The following is a 14,456-nucleotide window of genomic DNA, read 5'->3' as shown; positions in this document are numbered from 1 at the left end:
CACACACACTGCATGCTAATGCGACCAATTCTCAATGAGCACTAAAACACATCTTAAAATTAGCTCATTCCGTTGTCTGAGTTCAAGCTGCCTGACTAGGCAACAGAGGGAACATATCATCAGAATTCCCCCTTTGGCAATACCTGCTGATTGGGTCCTAAAAAAAAAAAGCAAGCAGCTTTTAACTTTTAATATTTGGCTCCCGAGTTCTGCCACGAGTAGTCGCGAAAGATAGATTAGCCCTCCTTTCTGGATCATAGAAATAAAAATCCATTGGCGCGGATTCGTTGTTTTATTTTTCTAAATCTTCCGTTAAAATCTCAGTGCGCACATGAGCGCGCATGTAGGCTTTCTGCTGGAGAAGTTTTAGCGAAACTTTAAGGATGATATACCTTGGATGTTTCCTGTTGCTCTGTGGGCTTACGCATGTCATTGCAAGTTATCCCATCTGGTGGTAAGTTTTTATTTTCATTACATCCCCGAACGAATGGTGATATTTGTTTGTATCTAATGATCTGTTTGTGCGTCAGTTTGTGAGTGCTTATACTTCTAAATTCGTTTCTGACAGCAGCGGGACATTCAGCTGCTCCGGCGATGAAGTAGTTTTAAGACGTTTGACATGAGTATTGAGGTGAAATTACTTTTTTATTTTGAAAATGTAAAGCAGAGAACAGCTCTGTAGAAAACACAACTAATAACGAATACAAATAAATTAATTGTAAGTTTATTTTTAATGCGGTAATACACCAACATTTACAGGACGAACGATGCAAATTGACTGAGAGCATTTTGTTTTTATATTCAGAGTGCAGCAGGTGCAAAGTTTGTGTGCTTGCAAGTGTGTGTGTGTGAGTGTGTGTGTGTGTGTGTGTGTGTGTGTGTATGGGGTCAAAGTGGCAGAGAACAAATCTTGCCCAAGGTTTAACCTTAATGCTTGGGACAAACTGATCATGTAAAACACACTGTTAATGCATTTGTGTAATATTTGTTATCTATGCTAATAATGACAACACAACATTTTAAGTTGAATCGTTTAAATTGTATTATCAGATTAGGGGAAATTCTTTCACTTTTAACAAAACATAACTAAAGGCTTAATAAACGGATATCTCAGTTTCTTCACTCTCCAAATGTCTTTCTTGCATTTATTTTGCTCTCTTTTTAAAACACAGCAGTAGCACAGAGTCACTGCAGAACATGCACTAATGAGATTGTTAAGTAACGGTGAAGCAGCCTTATTATTATAGATAGTTAAGAAACTGACAAATGTCACTAATTGGCATTATTTTTTTGAACAATACATTTTTTGTATAAATGTTCTGTCTCAACTTCTTTGGAAGTTCTTGTCTGGTTGAACAATTTCCATGCTTGATCCATCAGCTACACACATCAATCCCAAATGTCTTGATAGCAACAAACTCACAACTAATGTGTGTTTTATAAAAAAAATAAAAATAAATAAAGGTTCAATATATGGTTTTGCTTAGATTTTAGGTGTAATCGTCTTCCCTTAATGGGGCTCCTGGTGGTAATACTGATGAGAAACTAATTACACTCACAGCTGGAAGGAAATCCTGATGCAACAGTTGGTGGGGAGAAAATGACCCAAATCAGCAAAGTCCTAGTTCTAAAAGTTAGTGCACAGCAGATGCTCTACCAACTTCATGTTTAATCTAATTTGGTGTTTTATCACTTGATATTAGCATGTTTTTCATTATTTATTTTTTTTATTTTCGATGCCAGGGTGTGCGGTGCCATGTTTAACTCTGCTGATTGACACACGTAGGCACACTGGACAAAAAAGAAAACCCTTGAATTTCAATCTCCATACAGTTGTTGTTTTTTTTCTTTTTTCTTTGTGGACCCAGTTATGAATGACACAATGGAAGGCAGGTTTCCATTATGTCATGACAAAACGGCAGCAAGTCAAGAACTAACTCCTGTGTTGATGGTTTGATTCTGGAGGGTGGGTCAGGTCTTTGATTGAAGAGTCAGAAGCAATAGAGTGGCAAGTAAACATAACGGCAGCAAGTTTGCTGTATCACTCCTACCAATGCAAAGAATCTAAAGTAATGAAGTCAGTCTTGACGTAATACTTAAGTTTAGTTTTTTTTTCCTTCAAGACTTCTGAAGTGTTTTTTGTATCACAGCAACTCATCCCAAGTCAAATAACGTGGTTCCTTTCAGATTGCGCTCAATACGGCTGCATTGTCTCTCAGTTTTCAAACAGCGTGTCAGCTATCTAAGAGCTTTCGCTACTGTGAAAAGCAACCTGTGATTGTTTTGCTGACAGACTCTGCTGAACTTTGCTTCAAGTGGCCATCGGAGCTGGATCACACTCAGCCTCTGTGCCACGGTAGTCTCTGGAGATAGGGATATGCACTAAGACAGGTTCCCGTCTGTCTCTACTCGACCTGCCATGACATAGCCTGGCTGCACCCGCCACCCCCTTCCCCAGTCCACCCCACCTTAGAAGATAAATACCTGGAGGTGAAAGCTTGCCGCACATTCCTTTTCCCAAACATATTCTCTTGATGTCAAAGTCGGCTCCAAGGCCCCAGGGCCCACAAGTAAAGTGGTAATTCTAAGGAACCCTGCTTGGGCTTGCTGAAATATGCATTAAACCTGTGCTGGATACACTTAGATGAGAGGGGGAAAGTCTGTACTGAGGCAAACATTTTATATGGTAGATGCTTTACTTAAGTATTTATTTGTAGCAGTTTTCACTGAAGTGTTCATTTGGCAACATAAACCTTAACAACATTAATGAATCCACTTGTTGACCACTTACACTGAATATGAGTTTCTTTCGAGGGCAGCTGGTGTGAGGAGGATGAATGGATTTATCAGGAAGCCCTAAATAGATGCCCCGTAAAACCAGCATTTAAGTTTAAATATTTGTTGGAGTTTGTATGCAACAATGCTGTTCTTTATATAATAGTTCCTTAAATAAATCATCCCTGATGGATCATGCCATGTGTCATCTCTTGGACCATTTCCTAATACAGGAAGAGGCGGCACGGATTACTCAGCCCAACTGAGACAGATGCAAAGACACGCAAGAGTGGAGCAATCGAAGCACAATGTCCCATGATGGTTTTGTGTGATACGGCTGCATGCAAAAACAAAAACTCACAGATGAATCCTGAGGAGTAAAAGGGAACACTGAAGACTCTGGTCAAGAGCAAACTCCTACATGACCTTTATTCTGCACTGTTGCTGTTGAGATACATTTGGTGCTCTATCACTAGTGCAAAAAATGCCAGAGAAACCTCAGAGACACAACATGTTTCATTGTAGAGGGAAAAAAAGCAGAGGAGGTTCAAGCCAGACTGACAGAGGACTACTACTTGTAAAAAAATGCAGGCCTGAAGGGCTTGTTTTCACCTCCATTCAGTCCCAGTAAACGTCTCACGTTGTTGAACCTCTGATGAATTGTTGTACACGTTTTTCTCAGAGTTTCAGGTACGTTTGTTGTGCGTGTTGGTAGAAAACCAAAAGTCTGCACTAGTTTGGGATGTGGACTCAGGTTTCTGCTGGGAAAGATGTGCTTCAGGGTGTTTGGACTGACAAGGGCCAAAGAGAGGTCATTGTGTAATTGTGTCCTTGTTTACTGATGGATGTTGCAGACAAACTGCAGACAAATACGATTTCCTCTGGAGTCATTTTCAACTTGCCATTGCTCGCTTACTGAATGTCTCATTTATGATTAACTAGGGCGGTATGGTCTGTCGAAGTTAGGCGAGAAATTCTGTGAAGAAAACCAGTGTGACACACAACTCTGACATTTGCTCGGGGGAAATAACAGTGGTTCACTCACCTGTCAGCGGAGGGCTTACACACACCTTGAAAACCGACAGCAATACATTGTGATATTGAGAATGGAATTAAATCAGCCTTTACATTTAAAATTACAATTGAAGTATTCAAGGTCAACGTGTTTTGCTGCCTTCAGAAGTGGTCAGCCAGGGGTCAGTTGGCTGAGGAGATCTTTTCTTGGGCTGTGAGCTTTTAAAGGAAGCAGCCTGAGGCCAGTGTCAGGAGTTTTTGTAATCTTGTTGATCAGCAATTAGTCCTTGAACAACAGTGAACGGGTCAATAGATAGAGAGCTAACGGAGCAGCAAAAGACTGCACACCTGCTCTAGCTCTGCATTTTTGCAACAGCTACAGTAACTACTATCAACCCTGTATCACTCAGGGGAGGATCAGCAGATTACAGTTGAGGTGAAATGTAGACTTGTCTGGATTGCCAACAAGCTACTTTGTTGCCACTCTGCAGAGCACTTGCCAAAGATAATAGGAACTCTGCTATTAATAATTAAGTCATCAAAATATTGATTTTGGTGACAATTCAATAAAAACTGAGCAGCTCAGGTCAGCGGGTTCTGCATTTTTGGAAAAAAATAATATTAGTTTATCTAAATTAATTAATATAAATATTGCCACAACATTTATATGTGTAATTTAATGAACATTAATATGCAAATCAAACCAATCATCCACCTTTAGTATAAGTCAATCAGGCTCTCTGTGACGTGGAAATGCAAACAGATTGTTGTATGCAGAGCAGCAAAATGTTTCTTAAAATTGGCAAAATTACATACTATGCAATGATACAATGGATATCCCATTTCTATGATTACTAGTTACTAAATGTCCTAATTGAGAGGAAACAGAAAAGAAAGACAGAGAGAAAGCAATAAAGGGAACGAGACAGAGAGATGTAATCAGTGAACCAAGTTTGCACTTGTTGTATCCCAGAATACCTTCCTCAAAGGGAAGGGGGGGGGTTGTTCTGTGTTACACTTAATACACTCTCTGAAGTTTCAATGTAGGGTTTGCACTCTTATTACCCTAAGCCGAAGGCCTGTTAAGTGTGCGGACAGTTAATAACAAGGTGTAGTTTTCCAAGTTGTCAGCTTAAAGTCTATGAAGACCTCTAGATGCATTGTGGACTTTCATCTTAGACAGAAACATCGCCTGCTTCTGTGGAGCAGGGCTGCAATTTCAATACACACAAAGGCCAGGTGTCTGCACAGAGGGTAGTTGAAGGGATAAAGGATGGACGCCTAATGGTAGCATCTGACACAGCAAATAAACACACACAATCAAACTCAGACGTAAAATTACACTGCACCTGGAGAGGGAAATTAGTCTTCCACTTGAGAAACGTCGACTCAAATAGATAAAGATCATGAAAATGCACTGACACTGTGACTTCCCATCTCCTTGTAGGTCACTAGCAGTGGGCCACCAGTACTCATCACTGGGCACTCAACCCATCCTCTGTGGCAGCATCCCGGGTCTGGTGCCCAAGCAGCTGCGTTTCTGCCGGAACTACGTGGAAATCATGCCCAGTGTGGCCGAGGGGGTGAAGATTGGCATCCAGGAGTGCCAGCACCAGTTCAGAGGGAGACGCTGGAACTGCACCACGGTCAATGACAATTTGGCCATTTTTGGGCCAGTGTTAGATAAAGGTAATGAAACACAGCAATCACTTTCATGTGAATTATAAAAAAGATGTGCAGTGTGCTCTATTTAACATCATCAGAGTGCACATATGCTGCTTTTTCTCATGCAAAGAATCTGTCGGTGTACCTCAAACACAGGTCTCCAACATTCGTGTTTCAACTCACCCTCGAAAGATTCCTGGAGTTTTCATTCGACACTGTTTACTTGGTTCATTTGGGATTAACAGACAAAGCTATCAACCGAGTTCACCTTTTCCAAACCGGGTTTACAAAGGTCAGACAAAACCAATTTCTTTGAAGCATTTGCAATAGTGCTACTTGCCCATAAACAGGTCAGAGTTCAATAATCAAAGTAAGAGGCTGTCGAGAATCTAGATGACCATTAAATATGACAAACAAAACAGCAACATATATGTTCCAAATTAAAAAAGCAACAAATAAATAGGCCTAGTTGCATCATGTAAGATCTAATTCTATGTAAAGATGGTCCTAGTGCAAGTAACATTACACCCACAATACTTACTTTTGTGATGCTGTCTAACCATACTGTCCCAAATTATGTTTCTGGTAATTTCTTAGAAGTTGGTACTTCAAACCACCTGAAAAAAAGACTTATTGTACCTCAATGCTTATTAACTCTTCCATTAACAATTCTGTATTATGTCTGTCTTGTATTTGCATTAGAAAAGCTGCACTCCCTTCGTGCATCATTCATTGTGCTCATACAAATCCTTGTTTAAATAGACTTTAGACTGAACAAGAGCAGCCTCTATGCATGAAATAATGTACACAATTAAGACGAGTGAGTTCTGTCTTGTTGGAGTTTTCTTTAGGAGGGAATCCCCTGTGATTGCTGTTCACTCCTCTGAAGTGCCTTACGCAAGAGTCTAAATGGAGTTGTGGAGTTTTTCAAAATATTTTTTTCCCATCAGATGCTGTGCTGATGTATTAGGACTTTTAAGTATATGTCAATTCTGGTCTACTTACGGGATCAGGCTGCAGAAATCCCCCCTGTGCAGGCAGATTTTGTTACCTTCCGACAGAGCCAGGCTAGCTGTTTCTCCCTGTTTCCAGTCATTTTACCTAAGCTAAGCTAAGCTAACCGCCTGATGTAGCTTCATATTTAACGGACAGATGTCAGTGCATGGTATCAATCTTCTCACCTAACTCCTGGCCAGAAAGTGCATGGCTGCATTTCCAAGTTTTGCCTTAATGGCTTCAGGGAGTAGAGCAGATACGTTTTATAATTTTGTGTCCCAGGAAGTTCTTTTTTTTGCTTTCTTTTTGTCATCTGCGTTACTTCTTGCTAACTCTAAAACGAGTTACAAGCTCCAAAATTGAGAATGAAGACTAAACATAGGAGTTGAGGGTCAGGGATCTTAACCTGTCACCTAGTTTACAGAAGATTGATGCAAACACAGAGGGTTGGAGGTTAGTGAGGGCAATTGCTTTTAATAAACTCCTGAGCCAGTTGATAGAAGAGGCTTGAGCTCAAGTAGGTGGCTAACGATAGGGGTTCTCAATCCGATCCCTTTTGTGGTGCAAAATGCCACCACATCTCTCCCATTGCCTCCCCTCCCAGGCCCTTAATTGCAGGGGTACTGAGTGGAAAGAGGAGGCAGCTACTGGGCTTTAGTAAATCATTTTGATTGGATTAAGGTCACTGAGGCCCTTAATAATGTGAGAGGTCAAAGTGGCTGGATTAAGTGCCTTTGTCAGAGGCCAATGAGAGTGACTCAGGGGCTCACAGGCCTTTGATAGGGTTTAGTAGGAGAGGGCTTCCATTTCATTGGATTTGATTGATGCCGGTGTTTGTCTGTGCAACAGGGCCATTGTCCTCACTGGTGTCTGTTTGTCTGCGTTTCAGACTGTTGTGTGTCGGTTTCCTCCTGCCTTTTTGGGGGCCAAAGCTGAAAGGAAGAGAAGGCGCCTTTAGGCTTCAGGGGCTTAGTTCCTATCAGTTAGCCCATCACTGCCCATGTCCTCCTCACCTTCACTGAGGACATTAGAAGTTTGTTCTACATAGGTGGATTAAGCGCTGGATAAATACCAGAAGAATGAAAGACATGGACCTTTAAGGAGAGGAGGCCATTATGGGAATTGAGTTGAGACTGTAAAATAAGGGACATTTTTCTGTTTCTGCTTGTGGAAAAATGCTTTGATCACTGACACATCCTCCTTTCAAATACAAATGCATAAACATACGCATGCTAAATGTGAACATACATTGACTTGACCACACACAAACACTTTACCATCTAAATGTACATTGTCACGCATACCCATTCTCAACCTCAAGCACCAAAACATGAAAGAGTTAAGTTACTCCTGTCTTTAAAATTAGCACATACTAAGAAGTATGTGCCTGTCCTCTTTCCCTTCCACATGGCCAGATCCTCTCTCTCTCTCTCTACATATGTCTCTCACTCCACACCCCACATCACGAGCCCTACCTGCAGGCTATGTCTGCGTCAGCACTCATTAATTTACATTAACTAAAGTGTCAAAACATGCACTGCTGGAATCTGCCTGTGATGAAAGGTGATAGAAAGCTCCGCAGGTGTTGTTAGTCAGTGGAGCCAATCCCAGAGTTGTTTCTGCATTCTTTGTATTTACAGAACACCTACCAACTATATGGGTATAATCAGGCTCCAGTTTATGAGTCATATGATAGAATTAGTGATGGCAACTTTGCTACAAAAAGTGGACAGTCTCAATTTTGCAGGTGTTGCCACCCACACAGGTATAGACATGCACCATCACTATTCTACTTGAAACCATTAAATGCAAGTGAGGTTTACAGGAAACTCCTATTATGTAATATTTAAAGCATTTGAAATGTATTGCAAAGTTACTGTTAGAGCTCTAACTTTCATTCCCTGTAGGTACCTCTGCCTTGCCTGCATTCTGTATACAAGAAAATCCACCTAATAAATTAACCTAAATCATTAAGTCCCAACTAAACTAACTGGGAAAAGGTCAGGTGATGTGGGTTACGACCTATGACCTGAGGATGAGAAAGTGTAACTATTTAGGATGAGCTAAGAGGTCTGTGCTTCTCATGAGACGTATGTCTCAGCATGCTGGGGGAGGGAAACTAGCACACCAGTATATCATTAACTCTGGGCAAGAAAGAAAGAAGGGGTGTGGTAAATGGAGTTGATGGGGGGACCTTAGCCCCACTCCCTGCTGGGCACTGCTCAGAGCACAATATCTTCGCAACCATGAGATTAAGCAGGAGAGAAAGTGCTTTTCCCCATTCACACGCCCTTTAGATTGTTTTATTAAACCATTTGAATAGGGATTTCCCCGTCTGCCGACAAGCGGGGTCCAGCCAATGCATAGTTCTCTGTTGCTATGACTTAACTTGGTCCCCACTAATCACTGGCCAGGGCAAATTTCATATAAAATATCTGGGGCCATTGTGGGACTAACACAGCGTGACAGTGGCAGCACAATAGGGGATTCAACCCCCCAGCAGGTTGTAGGGACCACTTGGCCTGCCAGGGTCTGGCAAAGTTTGGTGGAGGAGCATTGTTGGAGTATTGTGTCCTGAAATACCATAAATTGGTCGTAAAATCAAGAGAAGCTAAGCAACTAATGTAAAAGCTGGTGTTTCCAGTTGAAGTAAATGTTATTACAGGTGTATACGGCCCCTGTATAACCTAGAAGTTCTAAAAACATATTTCGAAATTTGACCATTTGTATAATGTTAGTTGGCTTTTTGATACTTAGGGACAATGCTTCAACAACACACCAGGTTCAAAATATGCCTTCAAATTGGCACCAGGTTCACATTTTGGTGTTGAGGTGTATATGGAGTCTCATAAACCATCTGTGTTCTGTTTATGCAAATGTTAAACACTTTTAGTGGTTGAGTGGTTAGAATAAATACAACACATTTTATGGACTAAAACGTACAGGTTTGCAGCTTATTGGTGAACGATTCTGCACAGCCAATAAGAGTTTGGGAGTTTTGTGGACCGTAGCATCATTGCTTGGCATATAAACTTATATGCTTGATTGCAGGTAATCTTTTATACTTTTGCATCAACACTAGTCTTGTATTATGTAAATAACGATAACATAATATTCTCTATTTGTTGGAAATCAAGGCACTTGAAGACTTTATTAAAGAGAGCGGTGCTGTCACAATCATTTTTTTTCAGGTTAGCTTGTCTAATCACACAATTTGCCTTGATCCTTCTCTTTTGCTCATTTTAAAGATGATCCTCTTTCCTCTCCTATTTGAACTCCTCCACCCCTTTTTGCTCTGCAGCATCGTTGCCATCATTGTCATCCGCAAGGTCATGTTTCCAATGAAGTCCCCCAGGGTCCTATTTTTGGCCTATATATCTTCACACTTTTCATAAATACTGACAAATATTCTGGGACACGGTCAATTCAACTGTATTTCTATGCAGATGATCCAGTCTTGTATTGTAGAGAAGAATCTAACTAAGCTGAAACCGAAATCCAAAATGTTGGTTCAAATGGTCCAACTTAGCTATGGCAAAGAAAAACTTTTTCCTAACCTTGACATTTTATATTTCCAAAATGTAAAACATGAAACTCATGCTTTGTCGGTTTTAGATGAGGCATGGTGATATGTAATGTATCACTGTAGACAGCTAATGTTGTGGTTTACATCTTACATCCCTCAGCTACCTTGATTGCAAAAAAAAATATTACAATATCCAAGTGAAATGATCTGTGGTGGATGTAAGCGGGACTCGAGCAAAGAGAGCAGAGGTTCAGATGTATTGTGAACATTAGTAACCTTGTGGGTGTACAAGAGCAGTATGAAGTGGGTGGTGGCGGCCTTGTGGTGGAGGATGCCAGTAGACCTTTTCCCTTGCATCATTGTTCCTAATGCCCTTTAGTCCTCGAACTGGTTGGAACCTGCTGTAAGGGAGGAGCTCCTACGCTCTTTAGCTTTATACTCCTCCCTTCATTCTTTTTTTCTTTCCCTCTGTCGTTCTTGTTCTTTAGAGAGAAGCATGCACTGCCACTTTATCTATCTCACATATACACACACATGCACACACACACACACACACACACACAATCCCAAATGTCACTGTTAATCTTTAACCCTCTGACGATTTCTTTACTTTGTTCAATTCCTATTTACACCTGGTGTTTCCATTTTCTTCATCTTGTTCTCTCCGTCTCTTTTCTTGTCATTGTGCAAGACCATACAAGTAGGTATAATCAAGGCAAAATCCCTGTTATAATGAATTCTGGGAATGCTGAAGCATTCAAAACGTCTCATCTTATCTAACTGTGAAATGCTGTTTATGGATTGCATATCTGGACATTGCAGTCCCATCTCCATGTTGTGTCTATGATTTGTCCCTACAGTCTGAGGTAGTTTCCGAACCTTTCAAAAGCTTAATTGAGTCCCTTAATTATAGGCCTGTCAGGCCCGTCTCTTCCTCTCATCTATCTGGAGGATCCTGATCCCTCTGAGTCATCAGTTAGCTATGTCAGACAGAGGCATAGAGGACTTGCTGGCCTTATTCAGAGACAGGATGATGGATGTCTGCACTGAATGAACACACACTTTGGTAGATGCAACTTTAACATGTGTAGCCAACTCTACAGTTATGTATAGTTTGTTGAATGTTTTCATGTTGGCTTGTGTTGAAAAAGAATATATCCATATAACAGGTGGTGACCTACATGTCCGAGCAATTACAGCTACAACTTTTCTATAAATGTAATCCTGAAAATAGCATTAGGAGCACATTAGGAGCACATTACTCACGTGACGTCACACTGCAGGTTCTTGCCTCCGAGTATTTTTCCAATGCTCTATGTCTTACAGATATCTGAATTTCTCTTTCCAGCCACTCGAGAGTCAGCATTTGTTCATGCTATTGCCTCGGCGGGAGTGGCATTTGCAGTGACCCGTGCCTGCGCTGAGGGTTCAGCCACCATCTGCGGTTGTGACACACGCCACAAGGGCCCCCCTGGTGAGGGATGGAAGTGGGGTGGCTGCAGCGAGGATGTGGAGTTTGGGAGCATGGTGTCCCGAGAGTTTGCTGATGCGAGGGAGAATCGCCCTGATGCACGCTCAGCCATGAACCGCCATAACAATGAGGGAGGAAGAATGGTGAGTTCTCTTAAAAAGCTCTCTTTGCTGATTGTGTTGTAGCAGTTTTTTCTTCATTCAGATATTTGATCAACACGCTTTTTTTTTCTCCATTCTTAGTCCCTCAACGACAACATGTTCCTCAAATGTAAGTGCCATGGGTTGTCGGGCAGCTGCGAGGTCAAGACGTGCTGGTGGTCTCAGCCTGACTTCCGAGTAATTGGCGACTACATGAAGGATAAATATGACAGTGCATCAGAGATGGTGGTAGAGAAACATAAGGAGTCCCGCGGATGGGTGGAGACCCTGAGACCCAAGTACAACTACTTCAAACCACCCACAGAGCGCGACCTGGTTTACTATGAAAGCTCACCCAATTTCTGTGATCCCAATCCTGAAACCGGCTCCTTTGGAACCCGCGATCGCATCTGCAACCTGACGTCCCACGGCATAGACGGGTGTGACCTCCTCTGTTGCGGCAGAGGACACAACACCAGGACTGAGAAGAGAAAGGAGAAGTGTCACTGTATCTTCCACTGGTGCTGCTACGTCAGCTGTCAGGAGTGTGTGAGAGACTACGATGTGCACACCTGCAAATAAGGACATCTGGTTTTTCGCCTTTTCCACCAAAATGTTAAGACTTAATTAGGCAGAAGAACGAATACAGCAACTCATCTACAAGACATGAGAGACTGTAAATCTGTCTGACCTGTCCATGGACTCCAGTGGCAGACTTGACGGCCCCTGGGTTTTGTGCTGCAATACTAAAAAGAGCCAGACTCTGCTATGATCAAGGGTTGAGTAGATGTTGACATCGCAAAGCTTCATCCATATGAGCCGTGCAGATGGTGATGATGACAACAATGTTGATATCTGTAGTGATGACAAAAGAGTTTTTTTGACGTAGGAAAGTACTGTCGGCTAATTGACAAACACCATATTGGTGATTTTTTTGTTTTCTGTGTTTTAAGTAGTTAGTTTTGTTGAGAATAGTCCAGCACTGCCAATGCTTTCAAGTCTACGGGGCAAACAGTGAAAGTGTCACATTTTCTTCAATGTGTAATCATAACTTGGTTTTGTCACAAAAAGTGACAACATTTATGAGCAATTTACACGATTAGACACTCGACAGCATGCATTCTCATCCTCAACATTTTAAGTTTGTATGTGTATCTCTGAAAACTAACACCCTTGTGCGAATGAGTTTCTTTATAGTGTTAATATGTTACTTATGTTTGGGTAAGAATGCACTTGCACCTGAGTGAATGTAGTTATTATGCTGCAATGTGTTTACATGTTCTCAAAATTCCTAAGCTAACGAGTTAATATCTGCTTTAAATTACTAATTTTATCTCGAGAATAGACATGAGCCACATCAACTGAAAATCGGCAAAACAATATACACATTCTGCACACCTGAAAACACTGGAAGCTTTTTCTTAAGAGTAACAATGCATTGAACAACATCGTACTGGTGACCAAAGACAAGAAAATCCCCCCCCCTGTAAGTCTGCGGTGGTCAGAGAGCTGCAGATGAATCTGAAAGGTCAGCACTTGTGTCCCATTGAGAAATATGAAGCATGTTCTCCTTGTTTTTATCAGTATTAGCAATGTCTCATGTGACTGGGTGTGGGGAAAACTGTTATTTATAAAAGGGATATTCCCACTATATTTTTGTTTCATTCAAACAACACGTGAAATTCCTTTATTATGATATTTGATTAAATAGAGTTAAATTCTGTTCACCCGAGTAAAATAAAACACAAATGGCAAACAAAACGCAAACTAAGGTGTATCATATAAGCTCTGTATAATGCAGTATAATTCGCAGTTGTGATAAAATGATGACCAAAACCTGTGCATGAGATGCTTCTCAGCTGGGGCTTCATGTTCCGAAACTAAACAATGAGCAGCATCACTGAAACTATCAATACTTCCCTTATTTTAATGCTGCTAAGTAAAGATAATATTTGTGTGTGTTTGTATAAGTTTGTGGGTTTAGGTCCTTACATACTTTGTCCATTTGTGTGATATGTATATTTTAGCATGTATTGATTCTTTCTGTGAAAGAAATCTATTGTAGTTTGGAAAGAAATGTGAAGTTTTGACTAATTCTTGCATACAGTAAATCCCATTTTAACCAAATAGACCAAAATAGAGTTTATGTTATTTTAGTTTCCTGTGGTTTTGTAGTCATGCTAAACATCAGGGCAAAATGAGTAATGTTGCTCTCCCTTAATTTGAATACAAATACAACACAGTATTTATTTATTTGGAAAGTGAAAAACTACTGAAATCTGAGAATAATAATGTTTGTAAAAAGTGTGTGCCATTTCACTGATAGCCTTGACTATAAAGAGATGTGTAAAGTCACTGATGAATTATTGTTTACAGCCAATGTAATATCTCAGGCATGTATAGTAGGCTATAAATTCCCACCCATAATTATTTTTCAACCTGACTGAAAATATTAATGAGCAGTCATGACCAGTTTCACATTTTAAGTCATCTTTAATAAATTACACAGCAACCATTATCAGTACGAGAACTGTTATCTTGCATTTATTACTGTACACTTTATATGTGATCGATTGCTTGTGTGGACAATTTGCTTATGTTCTAATTTTGTGTCATGTCTTAAAATCCAAAGTTTTGTACAAACTAGTTTTTGCGTTTTTATAGATTTCTAAAATTTGATGTTTTTTTATAATTATTTATTTCATGCTATGTACATATTAGTGAGTAAAAGTATATATTTGCAGAAATACATTTTTTTAAACAGTGTTGTGAATTGTAACGCTGTAGCATTTTTACCTCATCTGTTTTTTCACTGACTGCACACAGGTACTGTTTGTCTTACAGCCTGTAGTAGATTTCTAAAGTTAAC

The 14,456-nt window shown here is 40.5% G+C and overlaps 1 protein-coding gene across 1 annotated transcript; it reads left to right on the top strand.

The window, feature by feature from the left end:
* Nucleotides 1-331: 331 nt before the first annotated feature.
* wnt3a (wingless-type MMTV integration site family, member 3A) lies at nucleotides 332-14,456 on the top strand (the record flags this gene model as incomplete). Its single annotated transcript, XM_079173173.1, is given in 5 exon segments — nucleotides 332-364; nucleotides 366-454; nucleotides 5,237-5,478; nucleotides 11,325-11,590; nucleotides 11,690-14,456. Coding segments are annotated over 5 exon segments (1,110 nt in total). The 3' UTR covers nucleotides 12,170-14,456.

Source organism: Pholis gunnellus (genome assembly GCF_910591455.1).
Source record: "Pholis gunnellus genome assembly, chromosome: 14".
NCBI lineage: Eukaryota > Metazoa > Chordata > Actinopteri > Perciformes > Pholidae > Pholis > Pholis gunnellus.
This window is presented reverse-complemented; position numbering and strand designations above follow the sequence as displayed.